The sequence below is a fragment of the Seriola lalandi genome, unplaced genomic scaffold (genome assembly GCF_002814215.2).
Source record: "Seriola lalandi dorsalis isolate HSWRI2012SDOR001 ecotype SW California unplaced genomic scaffold, Sedor1 jcf7180002054972, whole genome shotgun sequence".
Taxonomy (NCBI): domain Eukaryota; kingdom Metazoa; phylum Chordata; class Actinopteri; order Carangiformes; family Carangidae; genus Seriola; species Seriola lalandi.
Window position 1 is genome coordinate 6,804,630 of NW_019525660.1, and position 15,474 is coordinate 6,820,103.

Consider the following 15,474-nt stretch of genomic DNA (forward strand, 5'->3'; position numbering starts at 1 on the left):
TTTAGGTTAACGATAAAAAATACTTCAGTTAAAAAAAAAAAAAAAAGAAAAGAAAAACACTTTGGCTATTATGAAATGTAGATGTTATCTTAAAATAAGAAAGATAATGCCATGGCATTTCTAAAAGCTTTTCAGAACAGTTTGAGTTGACACCATACAAGTTCAACAGTATAAAACAAGTGGATGTACACCCTTTGCAACCGCTGCTTCATAACATTAGCAGATGCCAATACAAATATTCAGTACAGCAAGTAACAAGGGTCATTATATTGCTTTATACACAAGTTATTAGCAAAATGATTAATTATAACCTAAATGTAACAGTTTGAAACATTATGACTCACAGTAGAAACATGATTTGTGGAAGAGTATTCATGTCAGGTAAGTGCACCAAACTTTTTTTTTTTTCAAAGTCATGGCTACATGCACTATTGTAAAGATTCAAACATAGTTTTTGGTATATAAACATACATAGATAGTGAGCGTGTAAGAACTTTATACAAAATATTCAAATAAAATGTAATTGCACAGTTTCAAAAGAAAGATTTATAAATATTCTGACCAGGTGCCAGAGTGTACTGAGTAGGTGATTGGTAAATGAAATATTGGTGAATCATGTTAAAAAATATACAGCAGTTTAAGTGCATCCTGTTTGTCTTTTGAGGACAAAGGTACATTTAATTCTCCACACAATGCCCACAATGATAGCACATCTGGAAATCGTCTTTGCACTGCCAACGCAGATGTTTTTTATTCTTTCACCAACAGAATATGGCACACAGTGTTCACATTCCACCACTGTTTCTTAGATCTGTGATAGCCCCTGACTAAGAGAATCACACAAAATGAGCCTCTCGATGTTCCACCTCTTGGAGGCGTCTGGGCCGTAGTCTCTGGTACACTGGTTTGGCCTGGTTTTGGCCCAGTTCCTCAGGGCTAGAACTGGGAGACTGAGACATGGCCACCTGCTCAGCCTCTGTGACCTCTTCAAGAGGCTCATCTACAGACACTTCTATCTCAATCCCCAACTCCTCCTCCTCATCATCCTCCTCCTCCTCCTCCTCCTCATCATCTTCTTCCTCAGCACTGTTAGTTAACACACAGTTCTGCAGCGCTTTAGCTTTGCTCCCTGATGGGGGCTTGTAGAAGGTTCCAGGGGGAGGCTGGAGAGTCCTGGGAGCCCTGAAAGCTGTTGTGATGGGGCTATACTTGATTACATTGTCCTCTCTTCTTAAAGTCCTGCTAGGTCGCACTGCGACGGTGTAAGGTCTGTTGGGGTAGATGGTGCTAATAGTGTCCCCTGTAGTTCCAAGGGAGAGGGTTGATGGCACAGAAGTTGATAAGTTGCTGGCATCCGCTGCTGTGCTCTCTGTGGACGAACTGGCCACAATTCTGACAGACCTAGAAGCAACATCGTGCTTGTACTGTTTGTCCCAAGTTCTGCGTAATGTCTGGGTGTCAATAAATGTACTCCGGTAATGCGTGGCCACTCGCAATTTTGTATTCTCTGTTTCGTCCACCTCCTCGATGGACTGGTCACAGCTGCCTCCTTTCCTGACGTCTTGGTCAGCGCTGTTCCAGCTGTTGTTCTCGTCGACTTGGCCTCGGCTTAGAATCTGTTCAGCTGGCATGCTGACCGGCCGGGAGGAGAGTTTGTTGCGAGGTTGTCGAAGCTGGACCCTGGTGACTGTGATATGCTGTGAACGACAGAGCCCTCTCTCGCCAGGTTTCGGGACTTCAGGGACACCTGATGATAAAACCCCATTGAGGGTCTCTGAATCCACTTCATCAACTTTAAACACAGAGAATAAAAAATGATTAGACATTAACATAGCAATTAAAATGACGTGGACTTCAGAAATTCATAGACAATATCCTGCAGAGAGCTTTAAGAAAATATTCTGTAGTAATAATAATAATAATAATAATGACAGTAATAATGTTCTCTATTGTTTATCTAGGTTTGAAACAACACTGACCAGGTTCAAAGTCACTTCCATCGAGGCTCGGCGTGGTCTCCTCAACCTCAGCCAGTAAGTGGGAAGAAGGAATAATGGAGGAATGCCTTTTATACACCTTAGAGGTTTGCTGTATGGTAGGGCAGAAAACATAGCGTCAATGTATGTTTTATGTTAAATGAGAAATGGACAACCCTGCTGTGCATGATCCCATTTTTAGCATGAAAAACACATTACCTCCTTAATATCTCCCAGCGACTTGGAGTGCCTGCTCAGCCGCCTCTCCTTCTCCTGGTGGGTGAGGCGGGTGTCGGGGCTAGGGTGGGCATCAACCTCTGTAGGCGAGGAGATGCTTAGTGGACTGAGGGGGGTGTCAAAGACCATCTCATAGTGTCTGATCAGGAGCTCCACAATGAGTGCTTGATAGGGGTAATCCACCAGAGAGGAGAGAGAAACTTCTGCGTCTGCCTGCCTTGGCTTGATCAGCGTTGGGCCGAAGATGATACCCAGGTTGCTTGCCGTCATCTTATTCTCCTCTGACCGCTCTGTGACCCTGGAGAGGAAAGAAGAGGAGAGGATGAATAATCAATTAGTAATTATCAGATCACTATTTGTAAACTTTTCGCAAGTAGGAACAGTTTAATAATGCACTCAACAGAAATCTGTGTTGTGTGCGATGTGATTGAGGCCTACCGGTGCAGATGCTCTATTAGGAACTGCAGCGTCTTGTAATGAGCTGGTGGCAGCTGCCTCAGCAGGTCCTTGATCTTGAAGAGGACCCGGTTGAGATCCACGCTGACCTGAGCCGAGGCCACCGGGGTGGGACTGAGACGTAACGCCTCCAGTTCCTCCACAATGACACTCTGGCTTTCTTTGGCCAAACCGATGAAGTCGTTATAGAAGCGGAACAGGATGAGTGGCTCTGGAAGCTGCCAGCGAAAACATGGAGGAAATGAGATCAAGTAAAACAAATGAAACAAGGAAGTTAATGATAAACAGAAACAACTGAAATATATAAGCAAATACACAAGTGGAGATTAGGGGATGAGAAGTGGAGAACATGTGCTAAAAATAAACAAAGACAAATAAACACCACTGCAGTGGTTTTGTTCAGCAGAGTCACTTTTAACTATCTCGTGTCCATATTTAACCTTTGCAGGTTATTATGTTATAGGTAAGGTTTCATAAGCAGCGCACCTGTCTCAAGTAGAGTTTGAGTACGTTGCTAATGTCGTGGGGATAAAGGTCGGAGAGTTCCACCAGGTCCTTGCCGTTCTCAAACGCCTGGCACAACTTCTCCACCCGAGACTTGGCACCATTCACACGGTAGATACCCTTCACAGCACAAAAACAAAATGCATTCAAACTCGGGAAAATTAGATGCAATTTTCTGGCTCACCATGGTGACACTGGGTGATCACAGCTGCCAAATATTAACAGGATTAGAAACATAAGCGTTGCACAGTATATGCATTTACAGAAAGTTCGTCCAGGCTTTAAATTAAAGAATGTGGGTTAAAGAATTATGCAATCTAATCTGGTGCCAGGACAGTGTTTGCAAATGTAACTTGTGCATCGCTGTTATTTCCCAGAAATCACTTTTCATGTTGAGACTTAAGAATAATTCCTGAAAACCATTATGAATGACAACCTCTACCGGCCAAACCACTGCATTTTATATTTTGAGTCATAGTTAGATCCTCTTAAGCGAAGCCAAAAAGAAAATGTTTGAGGAAGCTTTTCAATACCTCTTTTCTAATTGTGAGTAACATTGTCATGAATAATACAACTCAACCCTCTATTGATGTGACAAGAATCATTTTATCTTTCATATCTGACTGGAAATACCTTCATGTTGAGCGCTCTGTTCTCGATCTCTGACGTACACTTCCGTATGATGAAGGGAATGCAGTCCTGACTGTTCTTCGCTGCCTGTGTGAAGTCGATGCCAAAGAGGTGAAGCCTCCCCTGGAGCTTCTTATGGCCACACTGGATGGCCAGGGTTTCCAGACACTTCTTGTGGCAGGCCAAAGAACACTGCACACAAGTCGACATGTATCTCAGTCACTCAAAAAAAGGCAGTTGCAACAAACAGCTTAAAAGGTGGAGAATAAAATGGATGAGGCTGAACTGTATTTGTCCCTGCTGACCATCTTAATGGTTAGTATAAGAAAAGTAAAGCAAGTGCAGAAAAGCATACGATCCTACAAACACGCACTTCCTGGGACTTTTGGGACGTCCCACTCTAGGAGACCAACAGACACCCTGTCTCTATACCTCAAAGCCATTTTAAAGCATCAAATCCAGCTGGTTCAGTGTTTAAAATTTGGGAACAAAAATAAGTCCTCACAAAGTCACTTTTGGGAACTACACAGTGAATTAAGACAAAAAAAACAAACACAGAAAGCTGCATGACATGTAACCCATTGAACCAATACCATGGAAAGATTCCAATACACTGCAGAGTTGTGTTCTTATGCTTATGCTCCTGTCAGTGTGTTTACCAGCATTACATAACCAATCTTTAAAAAAAAATGTCCAGCAACCCCTTTGTTATTGCCTTGTTCATTGTTTGTAATAAATATGGAAAGAAACTGGATCTAAAATAAACAGGGGGGGGGGGGGGCACGGGGTCGATGGAGGGAACTCCTCGGAAGACAAACAAAAGGTCTTCAGTTTCCACTGCCCGCTCCCCCGACTGAGACCAGTTGGTGGATTTGGTCTCTGAGGAGAGCTTGTGGCCAGATTCAACTCTCTCCTTTATTCAAGTGTTTTGATGAGGGCAGAGGTGGTCTTTCTCTTTTGTTTTAGTTTGATTTTTTGCATTCCATGAATGATAAAGAAGCCATTGTGAAACTTTGGCAATGTTCATCCTGAACTTGTACTTTGACTCACTACATTTAATAAAAGGTCCAAAGAGAGTCGTGGTTGGTTCTATTCATTCTAAAAAAAAAAAAAAAAAAAAAAAAGGAAAAAAAAAAGAATGAAAAGAAAGAAGAAACCAAGGTTACCTCCTCACACTCTGCTCCATGAAACACCACCAGGCCATCGCACTCTCGACACTTGGAGGGTGCTCTGAGCTTCCTCAGCTTGTGGGTTTGAGCTGCCTTGGACATCTGGGTATTTCTAAAGGGACCTGGGGAGCTGGCTGTCTCTATTACAATCTCACTTAAACCTGCAGAGTGAAAGGGGAGAGGGCATTAGAAGCCATCATCTTCCTGTGCCTTATGTACTGTAAGAAGATACTGAGAATAAGGTCATTCTCATACATAAGAGATTATACATATTAACAAATATACAATATATAGAAATATATAAGAAAACACAATAACAAGCTAAATATATGCAATGTAGGATAAAAAGGATAACTTAAGAACTAACTAACAGACAAGACATGTTGAAAACATGAGGAAAAAGGGGAATGATGTGGTGCAACATTTGTGAGTGTTCAGTTTGACTCACCGTTATCAGAGGGCGAGGGAGGCTCTCTCTCATCCAGATCATCAGCGGAAGACATGGTGCCAGTGGAGGGGGTTCTGGGTAATCTCCTCTTGAAGTCTCCTGAACAGTAAGGCAGGACACACCAGTGAGTCCACATCTTCACAGTCACTTCAAGTCAGTTTCTTTCCTTTTCTGCTCCCTGTTTTTTCTACATCACAGTGGTGGCAATGAGATGTACTGAGCCCCGGACTGTGACAACTTTCTCAATTTAATGCATCAATGAAGAGGTGTGGTCGACTACATGTTGTTGATAACCAAGACAATCCAGGTAGGGATTGTTGGGTGATTCACAAGTCCATTGACTGATTAATGATTTCCAATAGACCTAATTTTAATAATGTTGTTGAGCCAATCAGGAGGCTCAGCCCTTATTGTCTCATCAGGGATAAACTCCTACACCGTTAACACCTTGGTTGTTGGTGGGTGGAAGTGGGGATTGCATTGTAGGCACTTTGGTACAACTAAAAATGGCATACTACCCCTCCATATTTTGATATACATTATTACTAATAGTTGACTGACAAACTACCATCCTCCCCCAGCCAAGGACAAATAGTAAATTATAAATTCTTATATAGAAATTAATTCAAGAAAGAAGGAAACAGGATACTGTGTTAATATCTACTGTGCAATGGCGAAACCAGTAAATATAATTTAATAATAATAGAAGGTCTTGCATGGACAGACACACATTTTTCAAAAACATGTTTTCACCTGCAAACACTTGCAGGAGTCATGCTAGATCCTGATTTGTTCTTCTAAGGACATTACACTGTGACACATATGTACTGTTGCACAGCAACAGAGGAAACACAGAGAGTAACCCAAACACCAAAGCTACTTTTTTATGTTTGTGTACATTGTAGACTGATACAGTTGCATAATGTTAAAACCAAGAGGCCCTGTCAGGGGTGGCTAAGACCCTGGATTCTCAGATAACATGCCAACAAAGTTGGGTGAACATCACGTTCATAGGGGAAAAAGTACATGGAGGCCCCGGGGGCATTTAAGACAGTCAGCGCTGAGGAATGCCCATCCTGTCTATCATTTGCAAGGTGTTGTTGCTTTATCAATGACCTAAGCCTGACCCATCTGATACTTAAAGCTGCGTGCTATATGACGAGTGTGGGAAACCTGATGATTTAGCTTTCTTGGCTGTACGGTAAACACAAAAGCTTCAGAGGTGGAGAATGTGTTTTGACTTCCTTGATAGAAAATGTGACAGCAGGCAAAGATTTATGCAGGGGAACAAAAGAACACATGAAGCTGTTAGAATGCTATCCTAATTAATTAACAAGCAGCCTGACCATTAACACAACCTAAAAAAAACAGTAAGCCATGCATGTTTGGTTTTTGTTTGTTTTTATCCTGTTACAACAATTTCTTACTATGTGACCACACACTCACACACAACTGTTATGCAGTACACAATGCTTGATCTTGCCACATGTTGTTCATTAAGAATAATCTGTCTTGTAAAGAGCTAATTTAAGCTAAACTAAATTCAATTTAAAAGCTAAGAAAATGATGAAATTAATTTAGGCACACTGTGTCTCCCATGGTCCTACCTGGACTCGCAGTGGGTGAGTCCATGGAGCGGGACTCACTGCTCCCTCCGGCACTTTCTGAGTCGCTGCACATCCCTCCACCTTGGCCGGCCGTGGCCCAGGGACGAAATGGGGTCTGAATCCGAAGTGCTGGATAAAAACAAAATTGAGCATTGAAAGGCATTAAATAATATCTCAGTCATGTGTTGTAAAAATGCAACTCCAACACTTCACTATTACTTAAATATCTATGTTAACTTAGTGAGCTTTGAGATTAATCTCAGTTAAAAATGAACTTGTTTAAATGAGTATGTGTGTTTGTGCATATCTGTCTTTAATAAATGGGCCTAGAAAAATAGGGTTAGTGCATTAACCACTGATGGACCTATTAGCACAATGGTGCCTGAAAAGATCTGGGTGGATCCAACTTGCATACATAAATAAAAGAAAACAAAGGGAGACAACAACACAAGGAAATCGGCTGCACTTTAAAGCCTCTGTACCTGGCTCTATGACCTTTTGGACTACTGAGGAATGTAGAATTGTAAAATGTGCCATTTCTGTCTGTTATATAATGAAATTTACCCAGTTAGTTTGGTAAACAATGCACATGGCAGCTCTAGAAAACAGCTTTTGCTGTAAGGATCCAGTCAGGCTTACACAAGGACGTCATGTTTACCGATAATGATTTCTACATGACGTCCTGTCGACTGCATTTGACCAGTAATTACATGTTTGTCTGGCTGCTTGGATAACCATCATGACAGTTACTTGCTCAAACATTTTAAGACACTATCTAAGAGAAGCAGTTACTATGCAAAGGTAAACATGCATACCTTGGATGTCTATGCTACTGTTGGAGCGCCGTTCTGCAATCTTGGTATGCTGGGCATTGATGGGACTGTCTACGTCATCTCCACCAAGGAGGTCAGAAGTCACGGATGCCTGCGACAGGTTACTGTGGGACGAGTGGTAGCCACTTAGCGAGCGCTTGTTGAAAGGCAACCTGGGGAGGAAAATGATGGAATAAATATAATGGTATTGTTTATAATAAACCTACAGTGCCTCAAAGCAACATGCGCTTTTGAAGGCTGAAACTCAGACACTCATGATGTTCAGCATTTTGTGACTTATATTCAATATCTATTCAGAAAATCCACTAAAAAACTGTGTGTGGTTATAATGGGACACTGAAAAACCCCACAGTAATAAAATATATTTGATTGCAGGAGAAAAGAGGTTTTACAGACTGACATTAGTGTTACTCTTAAGTAAAATTCCAGTGTGTTTCTTCATAGATACCAAATTCAAGAGACTTTTTCTTTAAATGACAATGTTGTGCTGATTGATCAATTTCTGATCAAGATTTTATTTGCCTCACTAGACTTTATAATCTATATGACACACAGTATATTCCATCCTTAGAGCCTCAAATTGGTTAAAAAAAAAATTCAAAGAACAGCAAAACACTTTCATGTCATTCAATCTAAATTTCTCCTTTTTTGGCCATTATTAACTGTGAAAATGCTCCTGAAATTTAAGAGTTGTCTCTATTATAGTGTGATTAGTCTCATGTCAAGCAATAACATAGGCCAGACAATTTTAAATTAGATCAGTATCTGTAATTCCTACACTGCAGAATCAAATTATATTCAAGATGTTCCCTGAATGATCCTGATATTATGAGATCAGTCCCACTTTATCATCAAAGACAGCAGTTAATTAGAGAACAATGATGATTAACTGACTTATATAGGCTTGGCTGATGTGCAAACCATGCCAGCCATTGTTAATGAAAGTATCCCACTTTATCTCACAATATACAGTATGTAGGTCAGCGGTCTATATTTAACCTTTTGAGGACCAGCGTTGAGGATGCATATGAGCATGTGTGTGTTTCATTTCCCCTCTCCCAAGCTGAATTCTTTTTGATCAGTGGGATCAGAGTTGGGGGGGGTTGGGGGTGTGGAGGGAGAAAACTAAGTGAGAACAAAGCACTGTCTTATTTCCATCTGCCTGGGGTGTGTGTGTGTGACCACAAACCTGTGTCAACAAAACTCTCCCAAAAGGAAACTAACTTTTTTGGCTTTCTGAGTGCTAAAGTTGCCCAAATATAGAATAAGCACCATGTTTTAGTTTAGTCAGACAATGTGTATACGGTTCGAAAACTACTGAAACCTTTCAAAAAGGTTCAGTGACACTGCCCCTGCTCCTCTCTCCCGTGACCGCAGTCATTTCCGCAGGAAGCCCCAGCCAACCTGATTGTTTTATGCTTTCCAAAACAAGCTCTCTCACTGAATCACTGCACCTCTGCAGTGAGGTCTACAGCACCACTGTATTTACAACCACTTGTTTACCACAAGTAAATGTTCATCTTCCCACAGAATCCTGTGACGTGACATTTAAGCTTCAGATACAGTATAAAAATAATATATATCATAACCACTACATGTAAAGACTGGGACTTTTTTTACTGAACATTTCAATGAACTAAAAGAGAGTGAAAGTAAACTCACTTTGTGACTATTAACCCTCCTGAGAGCTTGTTATCCGTCTTAGAAAAATAACTCAGTCATTTCTTTGATCAAATCTGACATAGTAAACATAAACACTGATAACGGAGGGGATTGACATAGTTAAATTTAGGTACAAAACCCTAAGCATCAGATATCTAGGAGGAGGATATTCCGGTATGGTTCATGATCTATAATAGGAAACCTGCTGTTTAAAAGCAAATCAGATCAGATTAGGATGACAACCACAGAGTCTTGATGTCTCACCCTGTGCTTTGTGTAACAGCTGAATCAAACGAGTGGGACTCCAGGCGAGGCCCATCAGTGGGCAAACTCCTGACAAAGTCGATGTAGCGCTGGCCAGGCTCGTACAGCTTGGCATTTTCACACAGACTCTGGTGGTTGACAGGGAGGGATACAACCTGGGCCTGTTGGAGCTGGAACCAATTGACTGTCACCTACAAAAAGTAAACAAACATTTTTATCCTTTATACTGCTTCCATATATTTCTGAAACTGTAGTAAAATGTCATTAAAATCCTAGTGCCTCCTCTTCAGTCTGTCCTGGATAGTCCACTGCTTCCATCATTCCAAGTAGTCAAAACTTCAAATAAACTTTTATAGCACCAAAATCTAAACTTACAGCCTTGAGGGTGAGGTCGCACTGAGAGACCATCTCTCGGATCTGAGTGATGATCTCACTCTTGGTGTTGGCAAGATCCACTCTCTTCTCTCCAACATCAATCTGACAGGCTTTGCAGTGCTCCCTGGCCTCCTCAGCCTGCAAACACAAGGTAGATCAGTTGTTGTTATTATCATTATCATTATTATTATTATTATTACTATATGTTTTATGTTTGGTAAATGGTAAATTGAGAGCCAATAACAGCGGAAAGAGGCTGGTATTCTATTCCATAACGGTCATATTTGTTTACTATTAATATATATATAATCCTATGAGATGAGTTCAGGACCCATACAAATCTACAATATACCACATTTGTGCACGTTTGTGCTGAGCTACCAGCCCAGCAGAGGAGGTGCTGTACCTTCTGTAGGGCATCCTCCTCCAGCCGGCGCCTCTTCTCTAGCTGTTTGGCCGCCGCTGCTCCCCCTCCTCCTCCCATCTGCTCCTCCTCCAGGCGGCTGGTGGACACTTTGGCCTTCTCATATTCCTCCTGCCGCTGGACCTGCAGCAGCCGAGCCTTCCTCAGAGCACTGTCTGCCTCATGCTGTGGAGATGTACACGTATTAAGTTAAAGCACAGACCACACACATGCAGCACCTACATGCAAAAACAGACATGCCACGTACAACATAAGCGCAACATTGCAGTATAGACTAAGAGCGTCTGCTCTCGCCACTTTTCCTTTGTCTTTCTTCCCCTGAAATGAAAATTACTACTTCGTCACCATCTTAACTCAGTGACACACAGGGAGCTTAAAGAATTTGTGCAAATTTCTACATTCAAACCAAAAGCAGGTTTGTTTTACTCCAACAACACTAACCAAAGCCAACACAAAAACATAGCATTTAAGGTTATATCCACTTTTATCTTAATAGTAAATGAGACCAAAGTAATTTATACAATATTACAGAAATAATTTATGTTTAATGATTGATTTATCTTCAAGTGTGGGTCCTTAACAAGTGCCACTTGACATTAAAAACTACTTTAATGTTAAAAGGCAATTAATCTACAAATGACTGATCATGAGCAATTACAGTGGTAAGTGTTATTAGCTAAATAAATTATGCTCTTTCTATCATAAGTGGAGCAGAATGATTGTCCTGGTAGGCTGCATTACTACCTGACAAAAGCATTTGCATGCATGTGTATACTGGGCTGAGGCCCTTCAAGAGCATTTCTTGGACCACGTCCACAGGTCAGCCAAATAAGCTTTAGAATCTGGATGCATTTGTGCGGGGCCCTCTTCAGAGTGCAGCCTTTATGGTTGTCAACTCACCATCTTCTTTTGCTCTCTCTGCCACTGCTCCTTGACCTCTTTTCGTAGTTTGTCCAGCTCATTCTTTCTGGCCAGGAGAGGCTGGGGAGAAACACGTAACCCCCACCACACACACACACACACACACACACACACACACACACACACACAGTCAGTAAGTCCTCCTGTTTCTATTAAACAACCCAAGTTGTTCAAAGTACCAAGCAGTGGCTGATTACCTGCATGAATTTGTTGCTTTGGAGTACTGCTGCAGTGTGAAGTACCAACTGGCTGTATTCACTGTCATTTTTGAAAGCAGTCATGTAGATCTCACGGAAAGGCATGAATTCCTTCAGTGAAGAGGAGAAAGTCTTAAAGGCGGCAGCAAAACTTATGAATGCAAGTCAAGTTAGCATCAATATGTACTCACCTGCTGACTTGCGAGCGTCTTGGCAGATTCTGCCATTTTGGCGTAACTCTTCGCACACTCGATATCTAAAAATAGACCACACCAAGGTTCACATATAATTACTTGAATTTAACATCACTCTCTACTGGCCTGCAGATTGTCATTTCCCTGTGTACAAACATTTGCATTGTGCTGCAGTACCTTTCTGTATTAACCATTTTTTTTTTTTTTTTTAAATACACAACTGACTGAAAATCATTTAAGTACATTCTGATTAAATCATACAATGTCCTTGAGTCATCCGCCACTTCTATAAAACTAATCACTAAATAAAGCATTTGGATGTGTTAAACAAACAAGCCGTCTGTTCACCTGATAACAAACGTACTGTACGACCTGACTGAGTCCTTTGTGTCACTGTGTTGACCGGCCAAATGACTGAGTATTAGACTGAAACCATTCATTAACCAGTGGACTGAACAAAAGCTCTCACACTGCACATTCAACCTTGAGCCCAGATAAGGTGCCGTTGTTTTAAGTCCAGTTCAGGTGATTGAGTGAAATAATTAATTAATACCCAAATTTGTTCCAGAGCTGAATTCTGTGCTACAATACGTAGAATAATTTAAAACATTTTCATCTACCATGTGCTGCATGGAGCTATGTTTAAGACCAACTGAACGTATGAACCAAAATAAAATTAAAAAATGTAAAAATATTATACTATTTCCCATTGAACAGAGCTAATGAAAAATCTGAAACTATACGAAGACATCAGGACCCCGTTTGCTCATGAACATTATTTCCAATAGGTTTTTCCCAGATAAGAGTAGGCATTCAAGTGGATGTAAAGTAAGTACCACTGAAAACTGCCTGCCAGCGTGTTTTGCTTATTGTTTCATGACTTGGATGTTTGACCTTTACTGCGCAGAATGATGTCTGAAGTGTTCAACACTAGAGGGCTGTTTTCACATCCAAAAAGGATGTGATGTCCTCATCTTAAATCTGAGTTTGACAGGTGAACATAGGAACAGGAGTCTGTTAACCAACAGAAACTAGTTTGGAAACACTTACGCAAGTGTGATGTGATTTTTTTTATATAATCTGATTTTTAGATTTTTCAGTGACAAAGAAGATATAGATGCTATTTTTTTCTTTGACTATGTAACAGAACTTTTGTGTGGAAAAACTATATCAAAGTCATATTCAAACAGAGTAGTTTTATATGTCTTATAACCTACCTTGAAGGATCTTTAACTTGATACCATTGTTTTAAATAGGCACAGAAATTAGTGTTGTTGCTTTTTAAAACCCTAAATGTACATGACAACATCTCATAAAGATGTCCTGACATGACTACACACACATGTCATGTGTACTTAAGTTAAGTACATAGTCCATGACACTAGCTAACTTTTGTACTTTAGCGTGATAGGTGCTACTCCGCTGCTGCCTCCCTACATGTCAGAAATATTCTATGTATTTATCCTTCCACCTGTGCAATAACTCACCCATGTTGAGACGTTTTTCCACCCATGCCAGCAGCTCTTTGGTGTACTTGGACCAGGCCTTGGCGTAGAGCAGCGCGGACTCCACCCCGCTGTCCTGCCGCTGCAGCGTCCTGTCCACCTCTTCCACCCGAACCGGCAGACACAGCCCTGTGACAAACACAGGGATCCCACGAGGGAGCTTGTAAAAGATGGGCTTAAAAATGACCGGCAGTGGCAAACCCCCACGTATCATACCGCTCACCGCTGCTGGACATATGTGTTTAGCTAACAACATCTGTGATTGAGTCATGGAGAAAAGCCCACACTGACCTTGTGTGAGTGTGATATGGGCTAATACCATTTGAAGGTAAGTAATGCTGACAGAGGACTGACTGCTGGATGTATTAATAAGGGGTTAAGGAGACTGGTCATCAAGACGTGAAAGCTACTAGTGCTCTTACCCCCGATAACCCTACAGACACTGCTCTAATATACCTGCAATGGCAGTGATGCAGCACAAACAAAAGGCCATAACGCAGAACGATCAAGCAGAAACAGCAGCAGTAGCTCGGCTTAAGACTGATTTATGAATAAGCTTTTTTCCAACAAATTAGAAGGATTAGTTCCCTCTTCCACACTTTCACATAGCAGCACCAGAGTACAGTAGCTATGTGTTACAGGGATCTGTCTTACCTGGCGGATCATCTTTCTCAGGACCGGATCCTCCAGATTCCACGGAAAGGTTCTCAAAAGACTGAAAAACAGACAGATGGGGAAAAGAAAATATACCAAGGGGGTGGATGAATTTCCGACTCAAAGCACGTTAGGCTCTGCATTCTTAAAACAAGGCTTATCAGAACCATGACTTCCTTTTTAGAGCACTTATAAAACCAACTGCAGGAAAACAACAAAGCATAGATTAATTCATCTTTTGCAGAGACCATTTTAGGAACATGCGTCAATCTGCAAGCACTCGCTTAACCCCTGGACTCTGCAGGCTAATTTTTTTTTTAGTTGACAATTCAGGGGCAGTAGACCACATCCTGGTGTTAACAGGTCGGTGAATGAACTAAGGATAAGTGTGTGTGTACAAGAATGGGGGCATATGAATATACTAATGTCAGTCTTTTATTTTTGATGCCAAGCACAGCTACGGAACATGAGCTACAGATTTGAGATATATATATATATATATATATATATATATATATTTATAAATATGGTAGTTTTCTTACCCTGCTTCTCTTAGTTAGGGGGAGCCCCAACACTGATCCATTCTCTACATCTCCCATAAGGAAGTCAGACACTCTGAAGGAAAAAAGACAGGGAAATCAACAGACTGGGTTGACAAAGGGTGAAATTGATCAGATACAACATATGCAAGAGGAGTCTGTTTAAAACATTACTCAAAACATCATTGTGTTTTAGATTATTGGGTTTTAAAGGGGTACTCCAGCTCTTTAGTATTGTACTTCCATAAAGTTAAAGAAACCGATTTTTAAAAAGAATGGCCAAAACAGATGCACCAAAGGCTACAATATCCTGTCTCTAGCATGGGTTAAACTACAAAAACATCAGATTCTGCAGTACCCATAATGCAGCTCTGTAGTATCTTTCATCAGTAGTAGTAGTGGTGATAGTATCTTTCGCTGTCCTCCTGCCTCCTAAATGCCCACTTTTCACATTCTCCACTTTGTAAGGCAAAACTTCTATTTAAGAATGTAACATTTTAAAAAAAATAACTCTGATGATGTCATCAGGGTTATTTTTTCAAACTTTGAAAATCAGCAAGTCAGTGGAGTGCCCCTTTAATGTTCAAGACGAAATATCTTATCCAATGTATTTGTCAGCTTGGTATTTACACAGACATATTTTTAATGATTCATTTATTATTATTAAGCTGTATTCTCATTTTTTATTTACTTGAAGGCTGTCTCCATAGCATCCCTATCGCTTTTTGTGATTGTTTATTTTTGCTCTTATGTTAGCCGATTTATTGACTTACATTAATTATTTACTCTCAAGAACAACAACAAGCAAATACAGTTGCTCTTTCAAAAACCTGGGCTTGATTAAGAATCTGCAATTTAATGGAATAACAATGGGCAATC

At 40.8% G+C, this 15,474-nt stretch overlaps 1 protein-coding gene across 4 annotated transcripts in view; it reads right to left on the reverse strand.

Moving 5' to 3' along the window:
- Positions 1–720: 720 nt before the first annotated feature.
- Positions 721–15,474, reverse strand: part of arhgap29a (Rho GTPase activating protein 29a) — a 33,581-nt gene continuing 18,827 nt past the window's right edge. For all 4 annotated transcript variants that reach the window (XM_023398118.2, XM_023398117.2, XM_087171712.1 and 1 more), the window contains 19 exons: positions 14,599–14,671; positions 14,057–14,117; positions 13,385–13,531; positions 11,895–11,959; positions 11,704–11,814; positions 11,486–11,566; positions 10,568–10,750; positions 10,162–10,299; positions 9,787–9,977; positions 7,843–8,012; positions 7,028–7,156; positions 5,421–5,519; positions 4,970–5,133; positions 3,807–3,995; positions 3,156–3,293; positions 2,652–2,887; positions 2,196–2,511; positions 1,980–2,088; positions 721–1,792 (listed from right to left, as the gene is read on the reverse strand). In XM_023398118.2, coding sequence (XP_023253886.1) covers positions 837–1,792; positions 1,980–2,088; positions 2,196–2,511; positions 2,652–2,887; positions 3,156–3,293; positions 3,807–3,995; positions 4,970–5,133; positions 5,421–5,519; positions 7,028–7,156; positions 7,843–8,012; positions 9,787–9,977; positions 10,162–10,299; positions 10,568–10,750; positions 11,486–11,566; positions 11,704–11,814; positions 11,895–11,959; positions 13,385–13,531; positions 14,057–14,117; positions 14,599–14,671 — 3,556 coding nt within the window. In that variant the 3' untranslated portion in view covers positions 721–836. The remainder of the gene's footprint in view (positions 1,793–1,979; positions 2,089–2,195; positions 2,512–2,651; positions 2,888–3,155; positions 3,294–3,806; positions 3,996–4,969; positions 5,134–5,420; positions 5,520–7,027; positions 7,157–7,842; positions 8,013–9,786; positions 9,978–10,161; positions 10,300–10,567; positions 10,751–11,485; positions 11,567–11,703; positions 11,815–11,894; positions 11,960–13,384; positions 13,532–14,056; positions 14,118–14,598; positions 14,672–15,474) is intronic.